General features: G+C 44.4%; 2 protein-coding genes across 4 annotated transcripts; one reads left to right on the forward strand and one right to left on the reverse strand.

Moving 5' to 3' along the window:
- Window positions 1-348: 348 nt before the first annotated feature.
- cnbpa (CCHC-type zinc finger, nucleic acid binding protein a) lies at window positions 349-3410 on the reverse strand. Of its 2 annotated transcripts, none has more exons than XM_052058552.1 (5): window positions 3277-3410; window positions 1972-2092; window positions 1748-1813; window positions 1423-1618; window positions 349-1344 (listed from the first exon to the last, which is right to left on the reverse strand). In XM_052058552.1, the coding sequence occupies exons 2-5, from the start codon at window positions 2087-2089 to the stop codon at window positions 1227-1229; spliced, it is 498 nt and encodes a 165-aa protein (XP_051914512.1). In that variant the 5' UTR covers window positions 2090-2092; window positions 3277-3410; the 3' UTR covers window positions 349-1226. The 2 variants fall into 2 exon arrangements, with proteins under 2 accessions (XP_051914512.1, XP_051914511.1); XM_052058551.1 differs by having other exon boundaries at window positions 1966-2092.
- A 5286-nt stretch (window positions 3411-8696) lies between these two features.
- On the forward strand, window positions 8697-24003 carry raf1a (Raf-1 proto-oncogene, serine/threonine kinase a). 2 transcript variants are annotated; one of them, XM_052058516.1, is made up of 18 exons: window positions 8697-9166; window positions 12577-12803; window positions 12940-13052; window positions 13164-13266; window positions 13352-13509; window positions 13605-13694; window positions 15554-15707; window positions 16069-16188; window positions 16319-16343; window positions 16461-16576; window positions 16660-16777; window positions 16919-17003; window positions 17104-17280; window positions 17358-17404; window positions 17508-17626; window positions 17712-17843; window positions 22826-22960; window positions 23056-24003. In XM_052058516.1, the coding sequence occupies exons 2-18, from the start codon at window positions 12603-12605 to the stop codon at window positions 23194-23196; spliced, it is 2034 nt and encodes a 677-aa protein (XP_051914476.1). In that variant the 5' UTR covers window positions 8697-9166; window positions 12577-12602; the 3' UTR covers window positions 23197-24003. The 2 variants fall into 2 exon arrangements, with proteins under 2 accessions (XP_051914476.1, XP_051914477.1); XM_052058517.1 differs by lacking the exon at window positions 16069-16188 and having other exon boundaries at window positions 8699-9166.
- Window positions 24004-24065: the final 62 nt, after the last annotated feature.

Genomic DNA, 24065 nt, shown 5'->3' on the forward strand with positions numbered 1-24065 from the left:
TCAAGTCACCAGATCGACTTGTAGCGATTGTTTTTGCAGCGTGCGCTCCACCGTGACTCCTTTCGGGTTCTCCATTTTACTGCTACGGCTGCGCCGCTCGCTTATTTGCCGCAGGGGATGATATTTGAAAGGGAAACCTGAGATACTCTTGTCTACAAGCTCCCGGGTCCACGTTCAAGTTGGACCGAACTTAGTTGCCTGCGACTGTACTTCCACAATCACCTCAAGTGTACTCCGTCTATTGCAGCATACCCAAAGAGTAAATGCTTCACTCAGGGAACTCTTCATACCATAATGATCAATAAAACGAGACACGATTGTCTGAAAAAGAAAATGTGACGCAAAGAATTCAGTCAGACATGCTCCTCTCCGTGCTCCTCCAGCTTTATTGATAGCTTAAAATTACATTTCTATTTTCTAGGACTTCAGTTGCACTTTCCTTCCGACTTAAAAACTGAGTACAAGCAAATGGTATTTATACAGTAGTCTAAGTGATATTGTACAAAAATAACATTTTGATTTCTGTGAAAACCGTTTCATTCCGAAATAACTCCAAATTCACCTGTTCTGACAACTGGTCATGGCGGCTTTAAATTTGTCAAGGTAAAAAGAACAAAAACAATTCCAAGGCCATTTTAAAGGAAACACCTACCTTGGCCTACCAGGTCGATTTTTTTTAATTGTAAACAGAGTACTATGATAGAGGTTGCTCTTTTTCTACCTCCAAAATGCTTTGTGTCTTTGCAAGAGAAAATGTCGGCTCCTGCTTAGCTGCGTGTAGTGCTGAAATGCATCATGATATGAAATGTTTCCATGTCATTCTCCCTTGGCCAACTCAACCCACTAAAAACAAACCAAAAATACCCATACATGGAAGTTCGGTTGTCATTTACTCCCTTTTATCTCTTGGCAAGATATTCACTTCCACAAGCTCAGAGGTCCAACAGATTCCCATGTTTAGTCCCATCGATTCATCTCTGATCACCAGTGGCTTGGAAAGGGGGGATCCTTTAACAAAGCATTAAACATAACACCGCTACAAAACTAAAACATTTTTGCGTTGAATGCGGAAAGATTTTTTTTCACCCCTTTCATTACATGTCGAGAGGCTCACTGGCCGGGACTAGCCTCTATTGGCCAACCTTTGGCCAGTGAAGAGGATTCAGAGAAAAATAATACAACCAACCATCAATCTGAAAAAAAGGAGGGGCAACAGAGGGCACCGATTATGCGGTGTCTTCGCAGGTGCACTCTTTTGCCAGGTGGCCCGCCTTTCCACATTTGTAGCAGTTGGTCTCGCTGGCTTTAGTGCAGTGCACCGCAACGTGACCAATTTCTCCACACCTAGAGAGGACAATAGCTCGGTTAGGGCCATGTGCAATGGTTTCACCAAGATAATAGCACAGCATAGCAAACACTCACCTGTAACATTTCACCTTGTCACAAAGCTTTTGGATGTGGCCAAAGCCGCCGCAGGAGTAGCACTTTTGCTCGTTGGCGTCACAATCCCGGGCCATGTGACCCGACTTGCCACAGGTGTAGCAGAGTTGCTCCCTCTCCTTTTTGGGCTCTTTGCAGTCACGAGAAATGTGGCCAGTCCTGTGGCAGTTGTAGCACGCTGAACAGGAAGGGAAAGATGAGGGTCAAAGTGTCAACAGCTTCCCAACAGATATTAACTGATCATGGCGCTTCAATTTGTGATCTAATCTTCAATCGCGACCTCAACTAAGTAGAGCGCAATGCTCACCGTCCTCAGGCTGGTCACAGTCCCTCGCCAAGTGCCCTACGTCTCCACACCGATAGCAGGTCATGTCTGAATTGACACACACCGGCAGTTAAGATATTACAACTTGCAAGTGCTACCATGAGTTATGTTAAACAAACGCAAGCAAAGACGCCAAATTAAATGTGCAATGGAAAGATCTTATTCAAATCCAATTGCAGGAGTGGTCTAAATAATAGTACCCTTGCCTCGTCCCCTGCCCCGGCTACGTCCTCGTGAGCCACTACCACACACATTGGGGCAATGTTTGATCCAGTGCCCTGAGCGGCCACATCCGAAGCACTCGCTGCTGCAGCTCATCTCCATAACCTGAACAGACAAAACACAGCATTTCAATACCAGCATTCTATTCACACAAACATCACTTGGAAAATTGCAATCAAATCCACGGCTTAGAATCCAACTTTTGACTTGAAGGCCAAACTGAATTTAAAACTAAACATATCTGGGATGGACACATCTAGCACGCTATATTATCCCGGGGCAAGGGCTGTCTAATCTACAACCACCAAAGGGGTTGCTTTAGCATGAGGGATTCAGCTTCAACTACAACTATGCAGCTAACTTACAGTATGGAATCATGCTCTGAACGCCATTGGCCGTACATCAGTTTGCAGACGGTGCTGAAGACATCAAGTCAGGAAGATTATGGGTTAATGTGTAATCAAGCCCCTCGTTTTAATACCCAACAGTAGACATGCGGTAAACGACGCATTGTGAGGCGTGTTTTTCAATTACCTTTGTTGTCAGAGAGCAAACAAACGCGTTGCATCAAACCTAAGGTAAGCATGACTACATTTTTCACGTACTGACAAACTAACTGCAATTCCTAACACACGCTTTGGCATCACTTGTTCAAGGCAGAGCGTCACATAAAATGGCTATGGCAGGAAGTCGTGGTTTTGTGAGCGTTCACTCCGACAACATTGTCACGATAGCCTTTTTTCACAGAACTAAGTCAACTTGAATAAACATTTTGGCCTGTCTGAAGGATGATCATAACGACTCAACTGCTTCGTTGAGTCTGGAAAACAATTCCGCGCGAAAGGCTGAAGCTACGCTAACGTGGGCCTAGTCACGTTGACGTTCGTGCTAACCCACGCTAACACAGCAGCGCACGCACGACCACGACCAAGAGGCACGCTTAAGTCGACGATACAGCTTCCGCCCCCGGCAAGAAAAAGCGTTCACCGGCAAATAACGCAACAAACGACTTTCGCAAATTATTCAAGATGAGCTTCTAGAGGAAATCTACATATAAAACGAAAATTTCCCGTGCAGGAAAAACACGCCGAAGTCGTTGTGCCTACTATTAGCAGGCCTGTGACGAGGTCCCCATGCTCCGTAAACGAGCCCCAACCGGACAAGTTGCCGGAAACAAACCAACCAAGTGTCAATTTCACCCGGTAAAAGACTTCGCAGTTGTTATGCTTTCGACATAAGTCAAAATTAAATACCGAACGAGCAGTTTACAGTTTGGGTTTCTTGCTTACCTCGCTAGTTCGAAGCTCTGTCAGTGTTTACGCCTCCTCCTTTGCGCTACATGCAGTGTGAGCATGAGCAGAAGTTCCTCAATTGTCATTCACGGAAATGAGTACAAAAAATCGCTATGATTGGCTGAATGCTTTGATAGCAACCAATGAAATGCGACAAGCTACGGACACCGCCTCTATGAATGAACCAATCAGTTGGATAAAACAGCATTTTCTTCCTTAAATTGACTGACAGTAGTAGTAGTAGTAATAATAATAATAATACCGTAATAATTATTATTATTAATAATAATAATAAAAAAATGTTATGTTTAACGTCATGGTGGCCCGGTAGTCTGGTGGTTAGCACGTCGTCTTCACAGTGCAGAGGTACCGGGTTCGATTCCAGCTCCGGCCTCCCTGTGTTTGCATGTTTTCCCCGGGCCTGCGTGGGTTTTCTCCGTGTGCTCCGGTTTCCTCCCACATTCCAAAAACATGCATGGCAGGCTGATTGGACGCTCCAAATTGACCCTAGGTGTGAGTGTGAGTGCGGATGGTTGTTCGTTTCTGTGTGCCCTGCAATTGGCTGGCGACCGATTCAGGGTGTCCCCCGCCTACTGCCCGAAGTCAGCTGGGATAGGCTCCAGCACCCCCCGCGACCCTAATGAGGATCAAGCGGCTCGGAAGATGAATGAATGAATGAATTTTTAACGTGATTGAACTAATTGTATTCTTTTATAAAAAATCAGTGACAATGTGATTGGAATTATAGTAGTCAACACAGACTCACACCACGTTTACATTGCTTTTATTAAAAAAAAAACATTAACATTCAAACAGCGTTATTCAGTCTATTATTATTAGTTTTGAAGCCATGTTCAGATGTAAGTGGAAAAAAAGCATGATGTAAATTCATAAAACGATACTGTCATGGGAGGCGGCCCGGTGGACCAGTGGTTAGCGCGTCGATCTCACAGTCCAGAGGTACTGGTTTCAATTCCAGCTCCAGCCTCCATGTGTGGAGTTTGCATGTTCTCCCCGGGCCTGCGTGGGCTTTCGCCGTGTACTCCGGTTTCCTCCCACATTCCAAAAACATGCATGGCAGGCTGAGTGAACATTCTAAATTGTCCCTAGGTGTGAGTGTGAATGTGAGCGCAGATGGTTGTTCATCTCTGTGTGCTCTGCGATTGGCTGGCAACCGGTTCAGGGTGTCCCCCTCCTACTGCCCGTAGACAGCTGGGATAGGCTCCTGCACCCCCTGCAACCCTTGTGAGGATAAGCAGATCGGAAAATGAATGAATGAATGATACTGTCATGGGCTGCCAATGCCAGAAGCCCATTCACTTATCTTGTCATGCTTTTCTGCATTCGGTGGGTCCATGAATAACTGTGCTGTCAAATCCTAGACCTGAGCCTTGGTTTATAATGACAGAACCTGCGCAGCTAAGCAGGAGTGCCGTAAAGCTGAATGTATGTGGAAAAAGGACAAGCTTCAAGGTCTCTTATCAAATCTGGAAAGACTGCTTGCATAACTACAAGATCACAGTTGGAGAGGTCAAAAGAGAACATTTATCAAAACGAATTCAGGCTAACTGTCAAAACCCACGTGTACTATTTATAACTATTGATTCTGTACTTAAACACCGTCAGCCAATTTGCTCAGACTCTTCACCCGAAATGTGCAACAAATTCCTTCAGTTTTTCATTGATAAGTTTTCTACAGCTAGGACTCAGCTAGGACTCTTGTTTAAAATACCACGTATGACCCCTCTGCCTTTTGAAGCCTCTCATTAAGATAAGATAACATTTTTTTAATTATTATTATTTGAGGCCACTTTTATCCTCTCTAGAGGAAATCAAAAATTGGATGGCACTGAATTTCAATGAAAAGAATACAGAAGTGGTGGTGTTTGGTCCCAGTGGCCCTTGTACACCCAATCCTGCGCCCCACCTTACCTTTCTGAGATCCTCAGCCACTACGCACCTGCCTCAGGTCTGTGGACCAGACACTATTAGAGGTACAGAGAACTGAGCGGAGGCTCATAGTGGATTGAGCCTTTTCCTTTGCTGGTCCCTCACTTTGGGATGAAATCCTGCTGAACGTTTGGCAAGCCCTCTCGCTGTCTATCTTTAAAACTCGTCTTAAAACATATTTTTATTGATTGACTTTTGACTCAGCCTGAGCTGAGTCAAAAGCCTCAGCCTGTTTTTTTTAGTTTTACTGTTTTCATGCTTTCGACTGTCTTTGTTATCAATTTATTGTTTGTTATTTTGTCTTAATTATTTTTGCTCCATGTACAGGACTTTGTATACAGCGGTGGTTGTTTTAAAGTGCTCTATAAATACAGTTAAGTTGAGTAGTTCTCCACCTTTTTGGCTTAGGTACAGTATCTCCAAGCCATTTTTTAAAAATTAGCATAAGTACCCCTTACTCGTATGTGTAGATGATTCTCCAAAGGTGGGACGGAACACAACTGAGTATTAAATGAAAATCATTTTATTTCATTAACTGAACATGAATATTTATTTCTTGAGTATCGTCATTTTTTAACTCAAATGTAACATAAAAAGAAATATGTTTTCTTGAAAATAAAAAAAAACTACAAAAAATTGGAAAAACAGAAATAAATACTTTCATTTTTTTAAAGTCTTTGCCATATATATAACTCAATATTTTACAATATTTACCTCAAAGGAAATGGATCCCTTAAACCTGGCTTTTAAATTCTGAATATCAGGAACAAAACACGGAACCATAATAATATTAAGACCCACAAGAGCAGTTTTGCTTTCTTTTCATCAGTCATATGAGCTTTCGTGATTTTGGCGTGGCTGTGCCACACGTTATTAATCTTGGAAATAAATTATTGCATGTCTCTGCATACCCCTCTTATGTGCTCAAGTGCCTCCACGGCTGGCTATGCATACCTCTGGTTGGGGAAACACTGCTTCAAGGCTAAATACAGCATTTTGATTCAGCGTTCAAACAAAAATGAATGCTTTTCAATAATTAATCCTCTTAACATGACATTTACTACAATACAATAATTTAGTCACACTGAAAAACATATACAATAGAACTCCAAACTGCTCTTTAAAATGTAACTAGAGGACTTAGACAATATAGAAGGAAATGTGTCAGCGTGTGAACATATAATTTTGACATTATCTTTCTAAACGCAAGAGAACAGTGGCAGAATAATCAAATTAAGTGGAATGAATGTCTGCAAGGATCCCAACAAACAAACCTGAGTGCTCAGTCAAAATCAATATGAGAGAAAGATGCAGTCTGCTCCACACTTAAGGTGGAATGCCATCAACACTCAGAGATGACATTTACTATTTCACATGGGCTGTATACTATATTATAACCATAATCAAATCAATGAAGTAACATGTGTCATATACTTTAGAAACAAAGAGGTGACATTCTCCATGTTGCCATAGAAGAGAAGTACTGTATAGTGTACAAATATACACAGGGTGGAGGGCCTTAAAATATTCCACCGTGACTAAGCCCCGCCCTTATTTCACAGGAGCAATATTCACATTTTAGACATTTGATAGATGGAATGCCATGTTTCTAAATGTAGATGACAGTGATTTTTTTAGATAGGTGGAGATAAAGTGAGCAGTTATTTTGAGGTTTTTACATCACCAGCTACTTCCACTCCTCAACAAAACAATCAGGATCAATGAAGACATTGACGAGGATGCTGATGCCATCGTTTTATGCCAAAAGTCAACCCAAGTTTAGACTAGCTTCCGGACTCATCGAACATATGGGCCTCTGCTCTCGCTAAGCAGAAGTGGACACTTAAGAAATGGTGATCAGATGGTGAGTGTGCACTTCTGCCATTTAAAGACATACACAGTTGTATTTTATATGTTTAAAAAAATGTTTTCACTTAAAAACTCGGGCAGTAACATCAACCACTGTGGGACTATTCCACATGGGGAGGCAATTTACCATTTAAAATCCGACTAACAGGGAAATTGCTACTTGTGTAAGTGTCTCCTCTTTACAAATGTAATTGACAAGGAAAATTCAGAAAACCTGGCCAAATCAGGATGTTTTAAAATAAAGGCGCTTGAGCAATCCAAGCAACAATATGATTGTCACTGTTTTCTATAATCAATGAAAGTGTTACAGCACATTTGCTTGACTTTGGTGCAGGCAGTGTGGGCTGATTTCCCACTCAGGACTGATGTGAATGGTCATCCGTTCCCCCAGATTGACTGGGCACCAATTCCGTGTGCAATTTTAGCTTTGTTTAAATCTGCTGTCTGCTCAGCAATGAAATTGAAAATGTAGTCTAAATTGCCTTACCTGGATAAATGTGAAATAAAAAATGTATTAACCCAAAGTCATCTGGGATATGCTGCAGTTCACCAGCGACCATGAACAGGAGAAGCTGTATAGTACAGAAAATGAATGGATAGACCATTTGTATGACTGATTTAAAAAAAAAATCAGTAAAATGCACAGTTATATGCAAAAAAAGTGATGAAGTGATTCCATTATGATTGGAAGTTACAATGGCCCTCTGACGGGAATCAGCACTAATGTATCATTCGTGATGAAAATGACTTTGACACTCCTGGCTTATACATGACAGAAAAGTGATAAAAACATACACCTTAAAAAAAGTTGGGCGACCTCAAAATTTCAAAGCAGCAACCTTCAATAAAATTTAAAGTTGAGCGATTCAACTACATATTTTAAGTTTTGCTGTTGTGAAAAATTGGCCTTACAGCATTTCACAATAGAAAAATGAGAGTTTACAGTTGAATTGGGTGCCCAGGTACAAAAGACTCCGCTAATTGTTTTGGATTTGGATGGTTCTAATTAAAACTGTTTCCATAAATGTAAATAGTTTATATTTTCAAATTGTTTCAACTGAAATGACAGTAGCGCCACTCCACCCATAAAAAAAAAAGTCTATTGTGTTTGTTTTTTTACAGTGTACGACAGGGGGGTCCTTGACACCCTCTATCCAGCCTGTTTTAGATGTCTCCCTCCTGATTCAAATTACTGGTGTGTTGGTGGGAGACATTTAAAACAGGGTGGATAGAGGGTCTTTTGGACCAGACTTCGGGACCCCTAGTGTACAAGAATTTTACAAGACACTTCGAAATTCCACGGGCTACTTGAATCCATCATCATGAAAATCCCGTTGCACTGCCCTCAAATGTCCAGATGGTGTCGCACTTACGTTGTTAAGCGTTAATGTTGCAAACGCTGATTCTTGTTGATGTTTTAAAACTACGGCGTACAATACACCCCTTTTTTGTTTGCTGGATTATTAATTGGTGTAATATACAAGCTCGAAAATACCCACTGATCACCCCGGCCTGGTACGCAATACTGCATAAGCTTTTGTTCTCTTATTTAGCTGTGTTTCTCTGGTGCTAGGGGGCATAACATTACGGTTGGCGTGGGAGGGCCTTACAGCCGTGGGACTGATTTTCGTCGCTCGTTTTGATTGCGGGCTCTTATTTCAATCGCTGTCGTCAGTCGGACGCAGGACTCCGCGGGTCAAACCCTTTACCTTCCATTGAAAATAAATACAGATGATCAGACGAAAGTATTCAGGAACGGGTCGGAATGAAAACGTAGAAGTGCCTCGCTCATCCCAACATAACAATGAATGCAACTCATCGTGTCACTTTTCAAATGACCGATCAAGTTGGACTTCAAAACCAGACGGTCGTGGATCAAACTTTTCTTAGCTTTTGAGGCGAGCAGCTTGTGACCTTCACGCCGTCCATTATCGCGACATTTTACGGGATATGCGCATTTTGTGTCAGTCGCTTGGTCCTTTTTTTAATGCGTTGCAAATATGATGATGTCACCGACGCCACTTTTTCCTGAAGTTATGGCGGAGCACAACTTTCCCAACTTCTCTTGGTAAGCTCCCACACACCAAAAACACAGTTTGCTGCATACAGGCTGCTACTCTCGTAGCTATGTGGAAAAGCTAACTACGAATGTTTGAAGTGCGTCTGCAGAAAACAAACGGAGTGTTCAAAGCGTATGAGCGAACATTGTCGTCCGCATTAGGGGGGCCTACATCGGCTTCCACTGTAGAGGCGTCAACTGTGTTCCGAATTATTTGACTTTCCTAGTCGCCCTTCCTTCTTTATTCAACAATGTTAGAACAATGGACACTAATGTCATTTATCTCTCCGATTTATGACTTGGCAGACGACGATTGTCTTCGTTATGCTGTTTGACCTGTTGGGTATGCAGGACATAAGATAGAAAAGACAATTATTTCGAGCTACCTTGTTTTAAAAGCGATCGCACCGGATCAAATGTTTCTAGCTGCGACAACATAACTCGACGTTACATACTATACACGGACCGCCCGCTTGTCTGTTTATATGGAGAGTCGTGTATGACAAAGCTTTCTCAAGAGGGAACTATATCCGCTTCATTCGAAAAGATCTGTTTAAAAAATCCATGACAGAATTTGGAAGTGATTTGCAACCTCCTTACTCTGCAGAATGATAGAGAATGTACATTGTAAGAGTAACCCCTCTTTCCCTTGTCGGGAAAAAAACAAACCAACTTGAATTTAGTATGAGACACATTCCTTTCTTCACCTAATATTCTCGGTGTGATGAAGCAGACCTTTGCGGGTGCACAGTCACTGCAAAGCGCTGTACGTTAGCAAGATATTTGATTTCTTTCAGACAGGTCACGTTACATGCTAGATGCAAACACAGCACTTTTCAACGACAGCACAACCGAAATGCCTCGTGTCGAACAATCCGTCGAAAATATTGTTCTCATTGGAATGTTCACCTTTTTTTCTCCAAACCATACATTCGTGTTTTTTGTCATGTACCTCAGAATCAAAGATAGGAACTATACAATTTGCCACTATATTACATTGGTGCTAAATTGTGAGAATAGAACTGGAACGTGACATTCTGCAGTGAGGATGGAGCATCGAAATTGAAAAAAAAAATGTTGCAAATAACTGGCATCTAAAACCTGTTCTAACTGGAATTATGTAAATGCATAACTTGGCTGCTCTCTGTTATCTTCATTTGCTGCAGTAGTATTCATTTTCACATATCCTTTGCATTTCACTGAGGTTTCCTGACATAGTTGTGGAAGGCTTCATTGCCACGTTGCTGTAACGTAGAGGGTTTATGTCAACACGGTGCCGGAACCACAGTTCTTTTTAGACTGCTCTTTAGCCCGAAGGCAACCACAGTGATAACATTAAGACAGTATAGGTTCTGTTCAACGTTATCAAATTAATGGTTAATTATCAGATGTGCAAAGCTGTGACAGAATATGAATTAACAGAATGAACCACAAATTGTCATTGAAAGGACCATGTCAAATTCACATGAGCACATGGTTATATAGATGGAAGCTATTGGACGGGTGTTTTCACACACATTTCTCTTGAACTATTTTGGGTACATTTTGTGTTGGTCTGGGTGACTTGTCTGTCGAGTAGAATGGATTCAAGTGTTCACAGTGCAGTGAACCTTGAAGTGACATGTTTACGGCTGTTGAACATCACAGCAACATAAACATGGCCTGGTATGTGTGGATCATGGCTGCAATTTGGCATTTTGTGTGCAAATGGCTCAAAAGCCAGAATCTGTCATGGCCTGTCTGTCAATCTTTCAGGTTGTTTTGTGGTGCTGTGGGTTCAGTAGCTTGCCAGCACCGTTTAGCAAACTCAATATTCAACGGCAGCCAACCATCTCATGATGCTCTGAGCGTGTTGATGTCACATCACAATAATAGTGTGAATAACAATAATAGTGTGAATGCAAAGGATGAGCCTTTGCGTTATTCCAGTTTTATTTCCTAGTTCTAACTGTTTTAACATATTCTCAGTAGATAATGGGGCGCCAGGAAAAGGCATTGGCCTAGAGTTCCTTGAGCACCGAGGGGCAAAATTCACAAATTAATCAACTGTTGTCATTTTATTCAAGTTGTGGCACCAAATTGCCTCAATATTTCTTGATTAAATGTAATGTCTGAAGTAAAACCGGATTTTCCTCACTGGTGTATTTTTATTATAGAATATTGGTAAAAGTTGTCTTATGTGTTTAATGTAGAAACACAACAGCAGACAGGAAGACGGGGGAGTGTGAGAGATTAAGTGTCCCCACTTTGAACTACCAACAGCTTACTGATTCTTAATAGTGAATGTGAATAGAAATATGAGCATATCACTGTAATGCAGTTCAGCAAATGTAAGAGAAATGCTGCCCTGCTAACTTGTCATTATCCAGTCGGCCAGTTTATAACCCTTGCTGATGTCAACTTGTTCTTCGGGATTCAAATTAGTTGCCATTTAATAATCACCAACACCACTGCTGGTTTCAACCAAACCATGTTACATTTGCATGCAAATACGTGTTTTGTTTTTCTACTTTCTCTTTTTCATAATTTTTGCTGCTGTAAATTGTGAATTTCTCATTGTGACACAAATAGTTTTTTTCTTCTTTTTCTCAATGCACCCAGCATTGACTCAGAGATTTCTATTTACAGTATTTGCTTTTCACCTGGCAATGGCTTTGTCTGGTGTCCTTGTGGTTTTGGCAGTCAAATCAATCTTTTTTTTTGCCGATAAACTGTATAAACCAGGGGTCACCAACGTGGTGCCCGCGGGCACCAGAGAGCCCTCAAGGACTACGTACTTGAGTAGCCCACGGGCCTATTCCAGAAATGGCTCACCAGTGATGAGACACTGTGACTCTTCAGGACTATTGTAGAAGCGATCATTTCAAAATGAGAACACTAGCAGATGTGTATAATAGAGTGTGGCCAATTTATACGTATCTGTTTCACAATTATTGTGAGAAATCGCTAATGTGATCAGTGTCTTCTCAGCAATGAATATCAGTAATCATGAATGAGGGTAGTTGGAGGAAAGGGAAAAAAATAAAAATACAATGGGGAAACACTGTCGTCTTGTGGAGCGGCAAGTTTGTAAATGAAGAAGCAGAAATCTTCGGCAACAGATGTCAGTTGGAACAAAAGTCCCAATATTTCCATTTCTGAAAGACTGACTATGAAGAGTTACGACATCTGGGAGCAAATCTCGTGCAAGCTATTTCCTATAGTTCAGCAATGCTCTCTAAAATTAACCGGGCAATAGACTCGATAGAAATACCTCCCTCTTGTTTCGCTGCTGCCGGTGAGTTTCATACACTTCGGCATGGCGTCTCCACTGTGCATCCCTCTCATTTAGAAAACAGACTAATGTAATATTGATTGTGTCAGCTGATGATGAGAGCTTTTAAAGCATTCAAAGTTTGCGCTTGGTTCATTTTTTCCAGACCATTGATAGCACTTGGCTTTACTGATGGAGCACCTCCAGGGAGCATGGAAGACCCTGAGCAATGGCTTTGGAATGAAAGACTCTGCCTTTGAGGGCCCGTGCCTTTCGCCGACTATGGTCCAGGGATTTCCCTGCCAGCGTCGCTCCTCAGACGACAGCAAGATACCCGACTCGAAGACGAGCAGCACCATCCGCGTCTACCTCCCAAACCAGCAGCGCACAGTGGTGAGCCGATTTCTTTCATGTTTATAACAAACGGCACCTTGGTGCCGCATCGGATTTCCAGTTGAGGAAATTCAAACCGTTTGAAGGCATGCCGGAAGGCTAAATAATTGCTAATCCACTTTGCTGTCTCCTTTAGGTAAATGTACGGCCAGGTATGACTCTGCAGAGCTGCCTGATCAAAGCCTTAATGGTGCGAGGCCTTCAGCCTCAGTGTTGTGCTGTGTTCAGACTACACCCTGGGCAGAGGAGGTGAGCTTCAAACCTTTTCATGTAGCGTTTGAAAACGGGCAGATTTCCGTGCTTCGTGAGATACCCGTTTTCCTTGATATAAGCAGAGTATTTCGCTGTTATTTGTCACAGTAAAAAACTACGGATGGACTGGAATACCGACTCAACCTCCCTGATTGGTGAAGAGTTGCTGGTGGAAGTTTTAGATCATGTTCCCCTGACCACACATAATTTTGTGAGTGCCTGAAGTGTTTAACGCTAATCCCTGAATAATCGTCTTTGCCTAAGAAATAAATGCAGAAATGTTGCTCATGTTTTAGGTCCGGAAAACATATCTGAAGCTCGCATTCTGTGACATTTGCCAGAAGTTTCTTTTGAACGGTTTCCGTTGCCAAACGTGTGGCTACAAGTTCCATGAGCATTGCAGCACAAAAGTACCCACAATGTGTGTGGACTGGAGCAATATTCGACAACTCCTGTAAGTGTCCCCTCTAGATAAGGTCACTGCAACCAAACTGTTTGTGCACTCAAGCAACAATTTCACATTTAGTTGCCTGATGCCTCTTTCTTCAGTTTGTGTCCAACACCTGGTGAAAGTGGCGCCCCATCACTTCCCCCGTTAACATCTCGGCGAATGAGAGAATCGTTAACTCGCTTTCCAAGGTATGTCTTAGCACACAGATGAACTGGATCAGTACATAGCAGGAAACAATTCTGATCATAAAAAAAAAAGAACACTGTAGCGGTGCGGTCCGGCGTATACGGTGAGCACTTGCCGCTTGCTGTCGACTGAAAATGACATCACAGTTGCTCTGGGCTCAGGTAACAACCAATCATGGCTCATCTTCAGAAAACAGGTGAGCCGTGATTGGTTTACCTTTTTTGTGGCTCAGCTATGACATGGGGAGCAGGCAAATTACTCGGTTGACCATCAACATCTCTCTCTCGCACTGGCATCTTGTAAACAGGAGCGCAAGCTGGGCGGGAGAGAACAACATTACTGGCTTAGATGACCGGTGTATAAGAGGCCATAGATGGCACGATTCGGTTTTCAGCCTCTTACTATCAACCAATATCCAGTTAGACTAAGGTGTATAACATACTGTATCTCAAAAACCGTTACTGGATGTAGTACACCTCTAAATCAATTTGACACATTTGATGATGTCATAGTGCCCGTCGGTGTGGCCTCAGCACCATTTTTTTTTTGCAAACTGTCATGTTTGCTACACAGTTGGAGTTGTGTTCTACTTTGCCTAGAGCCTGAATAGGAATTGGATAAAATCCTGCTTGTAATGACATTCTCAGCTTTATGGGGGCTTACCAGTCCAAGGGCTGATATAACAGGTGTGTGAAAAGAGCCTGTTGTTTCAGAGGCACTTCAAACTGTTTAAAAGCACCGGGAGCTGCCAAATTATCACCCTTCCAGTGCACCGTGTGTTCCATGCAGAGCAATCCAAAGTACTGTTTTGAAACGTAATTTTCTGGTCGTGGATGACCTGTCGTCCAGTCTCTGGATAGCTCCAGCAGTGCGGTATCATGTTGGAGGCATACCAATATGTCAGAAGAACAACACAGAAGGCTGCAGGCTTGTGCTGGCACATGTGTGTGTGAATCTTGTTTTTATTGTTTGGTGCTTTCTACCGTCTTTATTACCGATTTGTCTTACTGATAATTGTGCATGTTAAATTGCTCCTAGTACAGCACTTTGTATGCAGTGATGGCTGTTTGAAAGTGATCTATAAATACAGTTGACTTGACTTGACTTGAATCGTCTGTTTGTGTGAATGTAAGCGCGTCTTTCAAGAATTGGGGGATATTTTGCCTTCAAAATTCCTGAAAAATAAATCTTACCATTTCTGATTTTCGGCTACATATTCATCAATAAGAGGTGATAAACGATCAAAGATTGGATTAACTCAGCTTTAATCAATGGTACCAATTATTATTACTTGATTTATTAGGTGTTTCCACTATCTTTCACTCTTATCAGAGTTACAAGTGACATGGTTGCAAATCCGAATGAATGTTGGCTTTCTCTCAGGAGTAGTCTCTATTTTTTTTTTTTACCCCCTAAAATTGTATTTTAGGGGGTATTCCAGACTTATTTGGTCTTAGGAGCTGGAAGTTGATCATTTGCACATGCTCATTTCCCTCTAAATAAAAAATGACAGGAGTCACCATGTTCAAGTGAGAAGAAGCCAATATTTCCAGTTTTTCTCCTTCAGTAGAAAGAGTTTCAATCACACATTGTGGTGGCATTAATTGTTAAACATCAGAAAGTAAACACAGATTTTTCAGGCATGCTTGAGCCTCTCAAGACAAGCTAAACGTCAATCACAAACCTTGGAAGTGGATAGTCCAGTTGTTGTGCACAAAACACTGCTGACATCGCAGCATTCCGAAAACCAAACTTGTTCTGTCGTCAATAACAGCGAGACTGTGTCACGTTTGCGATGAAGAGATCAGATACACGTACAGTAGCCTGTGAATCTTACGATTGCATTCTCTCCCCCTCTCAGCTCTGCCCACAGATATTCAACGCCACATGCCTTCAACTATGCCACGCCCTACTCGCCCACAGGCGGCGGTCTTTCCCAGAGGCAACGCTCCACTTCAACGCCAAATGTGCACATGGTTAGCACAACACTGCCTGTAGACAGCAGTATGATTGAGGTAACTACACACAACGGGGGACTCTTGGTGTACCGCTAGGATCAGTCACCGTCCCCTAAAAATATTTGACTCCGATACAGATCTTGGGCATTGCGACGATCCTCCTGCCTTTGATTTTTCTAATGATGCGTTTCTGTCTTAAGTTGCCTGGGCAAGGCTAATCCCTAACTCCTCCTCCCTTGTCCCAGTTTCCCCTTTTACACCTCCACAGTTTTCCTGCAAATATTTAATTATTCTCTTCAGTTTTATACCTGACATTACTCTTTTCATTCCTGTTGTCTTTTACTCATTTCCTTCCCTGTGTTCCTTTTCATTTTCCTTGCTGCCCTCACTGATTTTGTCATCCCCTGTTGGGGAGTAGCTAGACTGCCTGAATACCTTCCCCACCTCCTGGTGCCATAGATTCTGGCTGAAGAGGAAAGTAGGTATTGTCCACTTCTCCCAGTCTTTTGTTGCAACCTCATCTGAGAGTCCAGAAAAGGTTAGACAGCAGAACGGCGTGTGTTGTGCTGGTCTGTACAGCCTGACCTCCGAACATTCATACCTGCTTTTACATTGCGGCTGTGAAGGTCAGCCTTATGTGATAGGTTCTGTTTTTGTTGTCTCTCTAGGATGCAATGCGGAATCATGACTCTGGTAAGTTGTTTGTCGCATCACAATGTTTTCCTTCTTTTCGTTGGGTGTAATTGATGTGAACCTCCCGACAGCATTCAAAGACTATGCCCGCCTAATTCCCTGTTGTACTTTCTACAGCTGGGAGTTCCCCCAACCAGAGTCCTACTGGCTGGTCCCAGTCCCAAGCCAAAATCCCCGCCCCAGCCCAGCGAGAGAGGGCCACGTCCTTCAACACTCAGGAGAAGAATAAAATTGTAATTTCTTCTTTTGAATGTCTTATTCACTTTGTTATGTGTTTAGTCAGAATTGCACCTTTTTGAATTTTGTCAACATCCAGAGGCCTCGGGAGAAACGTGATTCCAGTTACTACTGGGAGATTGAAGCAAGTGAGGTGTATCTTCAGTCCCGCATTGGTTCAGGCTCCTTTGGAACTGTATACAAAGGGAAATGGCATGGTAGGAATGATGGGGGCAGAAGAGGCAGGGCCCGCTCTAGGGCAGCCACGAATGCTCACATTTTTTCCCTCGTCACTCTGCACGCTGCATCACAGCAAATGCAAAAGTACACACGTCCATTTTGTTTGTTTAATCAACTAGGTGATGTAGCAGTGAAGATTTTGAAGGTTACCAACCCTACTCCAGAGCAGCTGCAGGCATTTAAAAATGAAGTAGCTGTCCTAAGGTGAGAAATATGGCTTGAGCTCATTTGCTGCGCCATTTGGTGACTCATCTATTGCAATCTTTGATCTTATCTTGTTTCGCCCATCTCCCCTTGCTCACAGAAAAACCAGACATGTCAACATCCTGTTGTTTATGGGCTACATGACAAAGGACAAACTGGCCATTGTGGCCCAGTGGTGCGAGGGCAGCAGCCTCTACAAACACATTCATGTCCTGGAGACGAACTTCAAGATGATCCAGCTTATAGACATCTCCAGGCAGACGGCTCAGGGCATGGAGTAGGTCATACCAAAAAGCTGTTTGTGTGATTTTTAAAGTCGGCACAACCAATTTCATTCGGCGTATTCCTTTTCAGCTATCTGCATGCAAAGAACATCATTCATCGTGACATGAAGTCCAACAGTATCCTTTTCAACAGCTGCGCATTTGTCTCAAATCTCTGACATGTTGCTCAAGATGTGCATTTTCCCAGCGTTTCAGTGATGAATCCTTGACAGCAAGGAAGACATCTTTTTGCATGAAGGACTGACGGTGAAAATTGGAGACTTTGGTCTTGCAACGGTAAAGGCCAGGTGGAGCGGCTCGCATCAGGTGGAGCAGCCATCTGGCTCTATTCTCTGGATGGTCTGTGAACAAGCGCTCTCATTCGTACAGTAATGGCATGTTTGAAGCATACGCTTGTGACAAGAAATTTGTTGCCTCTTCAAAGGCTCCTGAAGTCATACGGATGCAGGACAACAATCCCTACAGCTTCCAATCAGATGTCTATTCCTATGGAATTGTTCTCTTCGAGCTCATGACAGGAGAGCTTCCGTACGCCCAGATAGCCAACCGAGATCAGGTAGACTCCAGTCATCAACGCATGCTGCGTGTAAAAGGATGCCTCTTGTTCTCGACTGTTACACTTTAGGGAATTTCCACACAGCCGATAACTCTCGGTTCCTGGCCGCGTATTTGGTGCTGAGCCAAAATGGTGAGCTTGTGCTCTGAAAGCACGATTCCCAGGCCTGTTGTTGCTGTGACACGCAAGTCCTCCTCACACCAATCATTTGGGAACCGAGACCACAAAAGTCAAGCTAACCTCGAGGAGGATGATCACAAAAAGTCTAGTCCAACAGTCATGGCGCATCTCTTTCCTCCAGATTTGAAAAGGAGAGAAAAGTGTACAATGAAAATGACTGTATAACACACACGTTTGTCTATTGGCCAGTTATCGCTGCATCTCTTGCCAGGCTTGTCAAATGGTTGCTATATGAATAGATGAAGTTGTCTGTCAAAAACGTTGTGCCCTGTTCCGACTGGGTCCAGGTGTGTCGAGGAGAGAAGATGGTGGAAAAACTCAGACATGCTGTCTGAACGGGTTGTGGTTGTGGCTTTGCGCTACGTAGCCATTGACCTAACTTTAGAATCAGTAACACGACTCTAAGATGTGTGTGGTTTTATGTCCCTTCTCAGGTCACACTGCCTGCCCTGGATCGTGTATGGCTCCCTACGCACAGTACCGACACATTGTGTTGTTATTTTGTATTCAAATTGGAATATCTTGCCCAATGCTCCCATATTTTCTCCTTCCTATGTAATGTTTTCCTACTCAGATGATTTGTTGAGCAAGAATCTGCAAACAAAAATACAATCCAAAACATCTTTATTGATATGATATTAAATCAGACATGGCAGGCTGATAGTAAAAAAATAGGATCTTGTGAACAAACAATTTTGCCGGAGTCATACAGTTGTGGCAGTGTAACAACTAAGAATGATATGGTAGAAATAGTGGGTGCTAGAATGAAGGGCCCCATCTAGGCCCCGGCCAGCTTGTCCTTTGACCTGCTGGGCGATGTGTGCATTCTTGTATGGGTGAACCACATCGTCTCAAAATGGTATTTCTGTTTTTTTTTTTTTAAATAAATATCACAATATCAATATTGCCATCCATCCATCCATCCATCATCTACCGCTTATCCGGGGCCGGGTCGCGGGGGCGACATCTTTAGCAGGGAAGCCCAGACTTCCCTCTCCCTAGCTACTTCTTCCAGCTCTCCCCGGGGGATCCCGAGTCGTTCCCAGGCAAGCTGGGTGACATAGTCTCTCCAGCATGTCCTGGGTCTTCCTCGGGGTCTCCTCCCGGTGGGACATGACCGGAACACCTCACCGGGTAGGCGCTCAGAAGGCATCCGAAACAGATGCCCAAGCCACCTCATCTGGCTCCTCTCGATGTGGAGGAGAAGCGGCTCGACTCTGAGCCCCTCCCGGATGACTGAGCTTCTCACCTTATCTCTAAGGGAGAGCCTGGACACCCTCCGGAGAAAACTCATTTCGGCCGCTTGTATCCGGGATCTCGTTCTTTCGGTCACGACCCATAGCTCGTGACCATAGGTGAGGGTTGGGACGTAGATCGACCGGTAAATTGAGAGCTTCGCCCTTTGGCTCAGCTCCTTCTTCACCACGACAGACCGATACAACGTCCGCATCACAGCAGACGCTGCACCGATCCGCCTGTCGATCTCCCGCTCCCTCCTACCCTCACTCGTGAACAAGACCCCAAGATACTTGAACTCCTCCACTTGGGGTAAGATCTCCTACCCGACCCGGACGGGGCACTCCACCCTTTTCCGACTGAGGACCATGGTTTCAGATTTGGAGGTACTGATTCTCATCCCAACCGCTTCACCTCGGCTGCGAAACGCTCCAGTGAGAGTTGGAGAGCCCCATTTGAAGGAGCCAACAGCACCACATCATCTGCAAAAAGCAGGGATGCAATACTGAGGCCCCCAAAACGGACCCCCTCAACGCTTCGGCTGCGCCTAGAAATTCTGTCCATAAAGGTTATGAACAGAATCGGCGACAAAGGGCAGCCTTGGCGGAGTCCTACGCCCACTGGAAACGATTCCGACTTACTGCCGGCAATGCGAACCAAACTCTGACATCGGTGGTATAATGACCGAACAGCCCGTATCAGGGGGTTCGGTACCCCATACTCACAAAGCACCCTCCACAGGACTCCCCGAGGGACACGGTCAAACGCCTTCTCCAAGTCCACAAAACACATGTAGACTGGTTGGGCGAATTCCCACATACCCTCAAGGACCCTGCTAAGGGTGTAGAGCTGGTCCACTGTTCCACGGCCGGGACGAAAACCACACTGCTCCTCCTCAATTTGATTCTCGACTTCCTGACGGACCCTCCTCTCCAGCACTCCTGAATAGACCTCACCAGGGAGGCTGAGGAGTGTGATCCCTCTGCAGTTGGAACACACCCTCCGGTCCCCCTTTTTAAAAAGAGGGACTACCACCCCGGTCTGCCAATCCAGAGGCACTCTCCCTGTTGACCACGCGATGTTGCAGAGGCGTGTCAACCAGGACAGCCCCACAACATCCAGAACCTTGAGGAACTCCGGGCGGATGTCATCCACGCCTGGGGCCTTGTCACCGAGGAGCTTTTTAACAACATCGGTGACTTCAACCACAGAGATAGGAGAGCCCACCTCAGAGTCCCCAGGCTCTGCTTCCTCCAAGGAAGGCGTGTTGGTGGAGTTGAGGTCTTCGAAGTACTCTGCCCACCGGTTCACAACGTCCCGAGTCGAAGTCAGCAGCGCCCCATCCCCGCTGTACACAGTGTTAGTGGTGCACTGCTTCCCCCTCCTGTCGGATGGTGGACCAGAATTTCCTCGAAGCCGTCCGGAAGTCAGATTCCATGGCCTCACTGAACTCTTCCCACGCTCGCGTTTTTGCCTCAGCGACCACCGAAGCCGCGGTCCGCTTGGCCAGTCGATACCCGTCAGCTGCCTCTGGGGTCCCACAGGCTATAAATACAATACAATACAATACAAAACATGCTGATTTATATAGCGCTTTCACAACAGCGGCAGCTGTAACAAAGCGCTTTACAAAACAGTTAACATAAGGTAAAATAATAAACACAACACATAACATAAAACACAGACAGTCGTGCAGTCCTAACCACTTTTCCGTCACACGCTTTGTTGACCTTTGTATAAAGGCTCGATAGGACTTATTCTTCAGCTTGACGGCATCCCTTACTGCTGGTGTCCACCAGCGAGTACGGGGGTTGCCGCCACGACAGGCACCAACCACCTTACGGCCACAACTCAGATTTGCCGCCTCAACAATAGAGGCACGGAACATGGTCCACTCGGGCTCAATGACCCCCGCCTCCCCCGGAACATGGGAAAAGCTCTGTCGGAGCTGGGAGTTGAAACTCCTTCTGACAGGGGATTCCGCCAGACGCTCCCAACAAACCCTCACTATACGTTTGGGTCTGCCAGGACGGACCGGCATCTTCCCCCACCATTGGAGCCTACTCACCACCAGGTGGTGATCAGTTGACAGCTCCGCCCCTCTCTTCACCCGAATGTCCAGAACATGCGGCCGCAAATCCGATGATACAACTACAAAGTCGATCATCGAATTGCGGCCTAGGGTGTCCTGGTGCCAAGTGCACATATGGACACTCTTATGCTTGAACAAGGTGTTCGTTATGGACAATCCGTGACGAGCACAGAAGTCCAATAACAAAACACCACTCGGGTTCTGATCGGGGGGGCCGTTCCTCCCAATCACGCCCCTCCAGGTCTCACTGTCATTGCCCACGTGAGCATTGAAGTCCCCCAGCAGAACAAGGGAGTCCCCAGCAGGTGTACTCCCCAGCACACCCTCCAAGGACTCCAAAAAGGGTGGGTATGCTGAGCTGCTGTTTGGTGCATATGCACAAACAACAGTCAGGACCCGTCCACCCACCCGAAGGCGGAGGGAGGCAACCCTCTCGTCTACCGGTGTGAACCCCAATGTAGAGGCACTGAGCCGGGGGGCAATGAGTATGCCCACACCTGCTCTGCGCCTCTCACTGTGAGCAACTCCAGAGTGGAAGAGAGTCCAACCCCTCTCGAGAGAACTGGTACCAGAACCCAGGCTGTGTGTGGAGGCAAGTCCGACTATATCCAGTTGGAAATTCTCTGCCTCACACACCAGCTCGGGCTCCTTCCATGCCAGAGAGGTGACATTCCATGTCCCAAGAGCTAGCTTCTGCAGCCGAGGATCGGACCGCCAGGGTCCCCGCCTTTGGCTGCCGCCCAGCTCACATTGCACCCGACCCCTTTGGCTCCTCTCATGGGTGGTGAGCCCATGGGAACGGGGACCCACGTTGCCTCTTTGGGCTGTGCCCGGCCGGGCCCCATGGGTGTAGGCCCGGCCACCAGGCGCCTGCCAACGAGCCCCACCTCCAGGCCTGGCTCCAGAGGGGGGCCCCGGTGACCCGCGTCCGGGCATGGGAAACCTAGATCCATTTATTGCAATCTTAAATGGTCATTTGATTAAAATGATAGTTTTGTGTATTGATGTTAAACATGTTTGTCTTCGAAGACGCTTTTAAGAATGTCGCCAGAATCCAATTCACTCAAGTTGGGACGTTTTGTCCAAAATTGTAAATAAAAACAACGCATTGAGTTGAAAATCCTTTTCAACATCTATTCAACTGAATACACTGCAAAAACAAGATGGTTACATCTTACAAGCGATGGGAAAATGAAGCTTCACGAACCGGTTGTTGTCGTTTTTACTCCTCTAGTTGGCACTCTGTTCACCATCAAGCTGGAAATACAGACTTCCAATTTCTTAAACCCCTTTATTTAAACCATCTGTGACTAGAGAAGTCAAAAAATAATGTCAAGATGTCCATGAGACCGACCATATTGCGTGGTTAATATTAATATTGTGATGTGACATTTTTGTATCATGTGAGTTATGTTGCCTTAGCATTGTCGCTCCTGTAGTGAGTAAAAAAAAAAAAAGTATTTTTCCCCCTCAGATTATCTTCATGGTGGGACGGGGCTATCTGTCACCTGACCTCAGTAAACTCTACAAGAACTGCCCCAAAGCCATGAAGAGGTTGGTTGCTGATTGCATCAAGAAGTCCAAGGAAGAGAGGCCGCTCTTCCCACAAGTGAGCTGCTGCTTTTTTCTTTCTCACTTACAACCGATTTCAAAGTCAAGGTGGAATGAATTCTGTTGACTTTTTTTTTAATATACATTTACAAGATCCTGTCCTCCATCGAGCTTCTTCAGCACGCCTTGCCTAAAATAAACCACAGTGCCTCAGAACCGTCCCTGCACAGAGCCTCTCACACCGAGGATATCAACACTTGTACGCTGACCTCCACCAGACTGCCTGTTTTTTAGAGCAACGGACAGCTCTGCCCCGTCGACTGTCCCAACAGTATCCCTACTCATCCAACTCAGCAGTACAATGCTCACTACACCCAAACCTGCAGCGTATACAGTACTTTAACAGCATTACACAGTATGAAGAGGAGGGTGCAAACGGCAATGGCGACACAGTAGGATTTACCGATAAAAAGGATGGAGACAGAGCCTACCCTGTTGCTGCACATTAGACATACGCAGGTGCCTCTTTGTAAATATATGCACAAACGTCTACCTAAAATGACAACAAATGGACATTGAAGGAAGCTCAAGACAATTGCATCATCTTGGCTTGGAAGTAAAGCACACAGCAATTTTCTTTATAGAGAACTTTTTTTTTAACTCAGCTGCTCTCAGAAAAAAAACACTTTTTTTGGTCTTGTCTTGAAACACAATGGAGTAGATATGGAAAACGTCTTTTATTTCTTGGTCATTTGGCATCTTTTACTTCTGTACATTTTGTTTTCAAGTCACATTGACGCAACATAAGCCTGTCAAACGATGAGCAAGGCTAACCACGGAACTCGATGAATTTGCACATTTTGGCAAAAGCAGTAGTTTCCTTTAACAGTCTCCACAACAGTATCTGAGCTGTCCAAACGCTTTGAGCACTTGCTGTAATGAGCTGGACATTTTAGGTAGATGTTTAGAGTATTTAAAGTGATTTGGGAATTAATTTGTATTTGTTTATCATGTCTCATTCAGCGGGTCAAATGTTTTGTCAACTTGACAAGAAAGTTGCCTTCACTATTTTAATAAAATTAAGTTAAATTCTTTGCCAAACTTGCAAGGATTTTTTTTTTCGTTCAAAGATATTTGGAAATTAAAAAGGTAATGAATGAATT

The sequence above is a fragment of the Hippocampus zosterae genome, chromosome 2 (genome assembly GCF_025434085.1).
Source record: "Hippocampus zosterae strain Florida chromosome 2, ASM2543408v3, whole genome shotgun sequence".
NCBI classification, from domain to species: domain Eukaryota; kingdom Metazoa; phylum Chordata; class Actinopteri; order Syngnathiformes; family Syngnathidae; genus Hippocampus; species Hippocampus zosterae.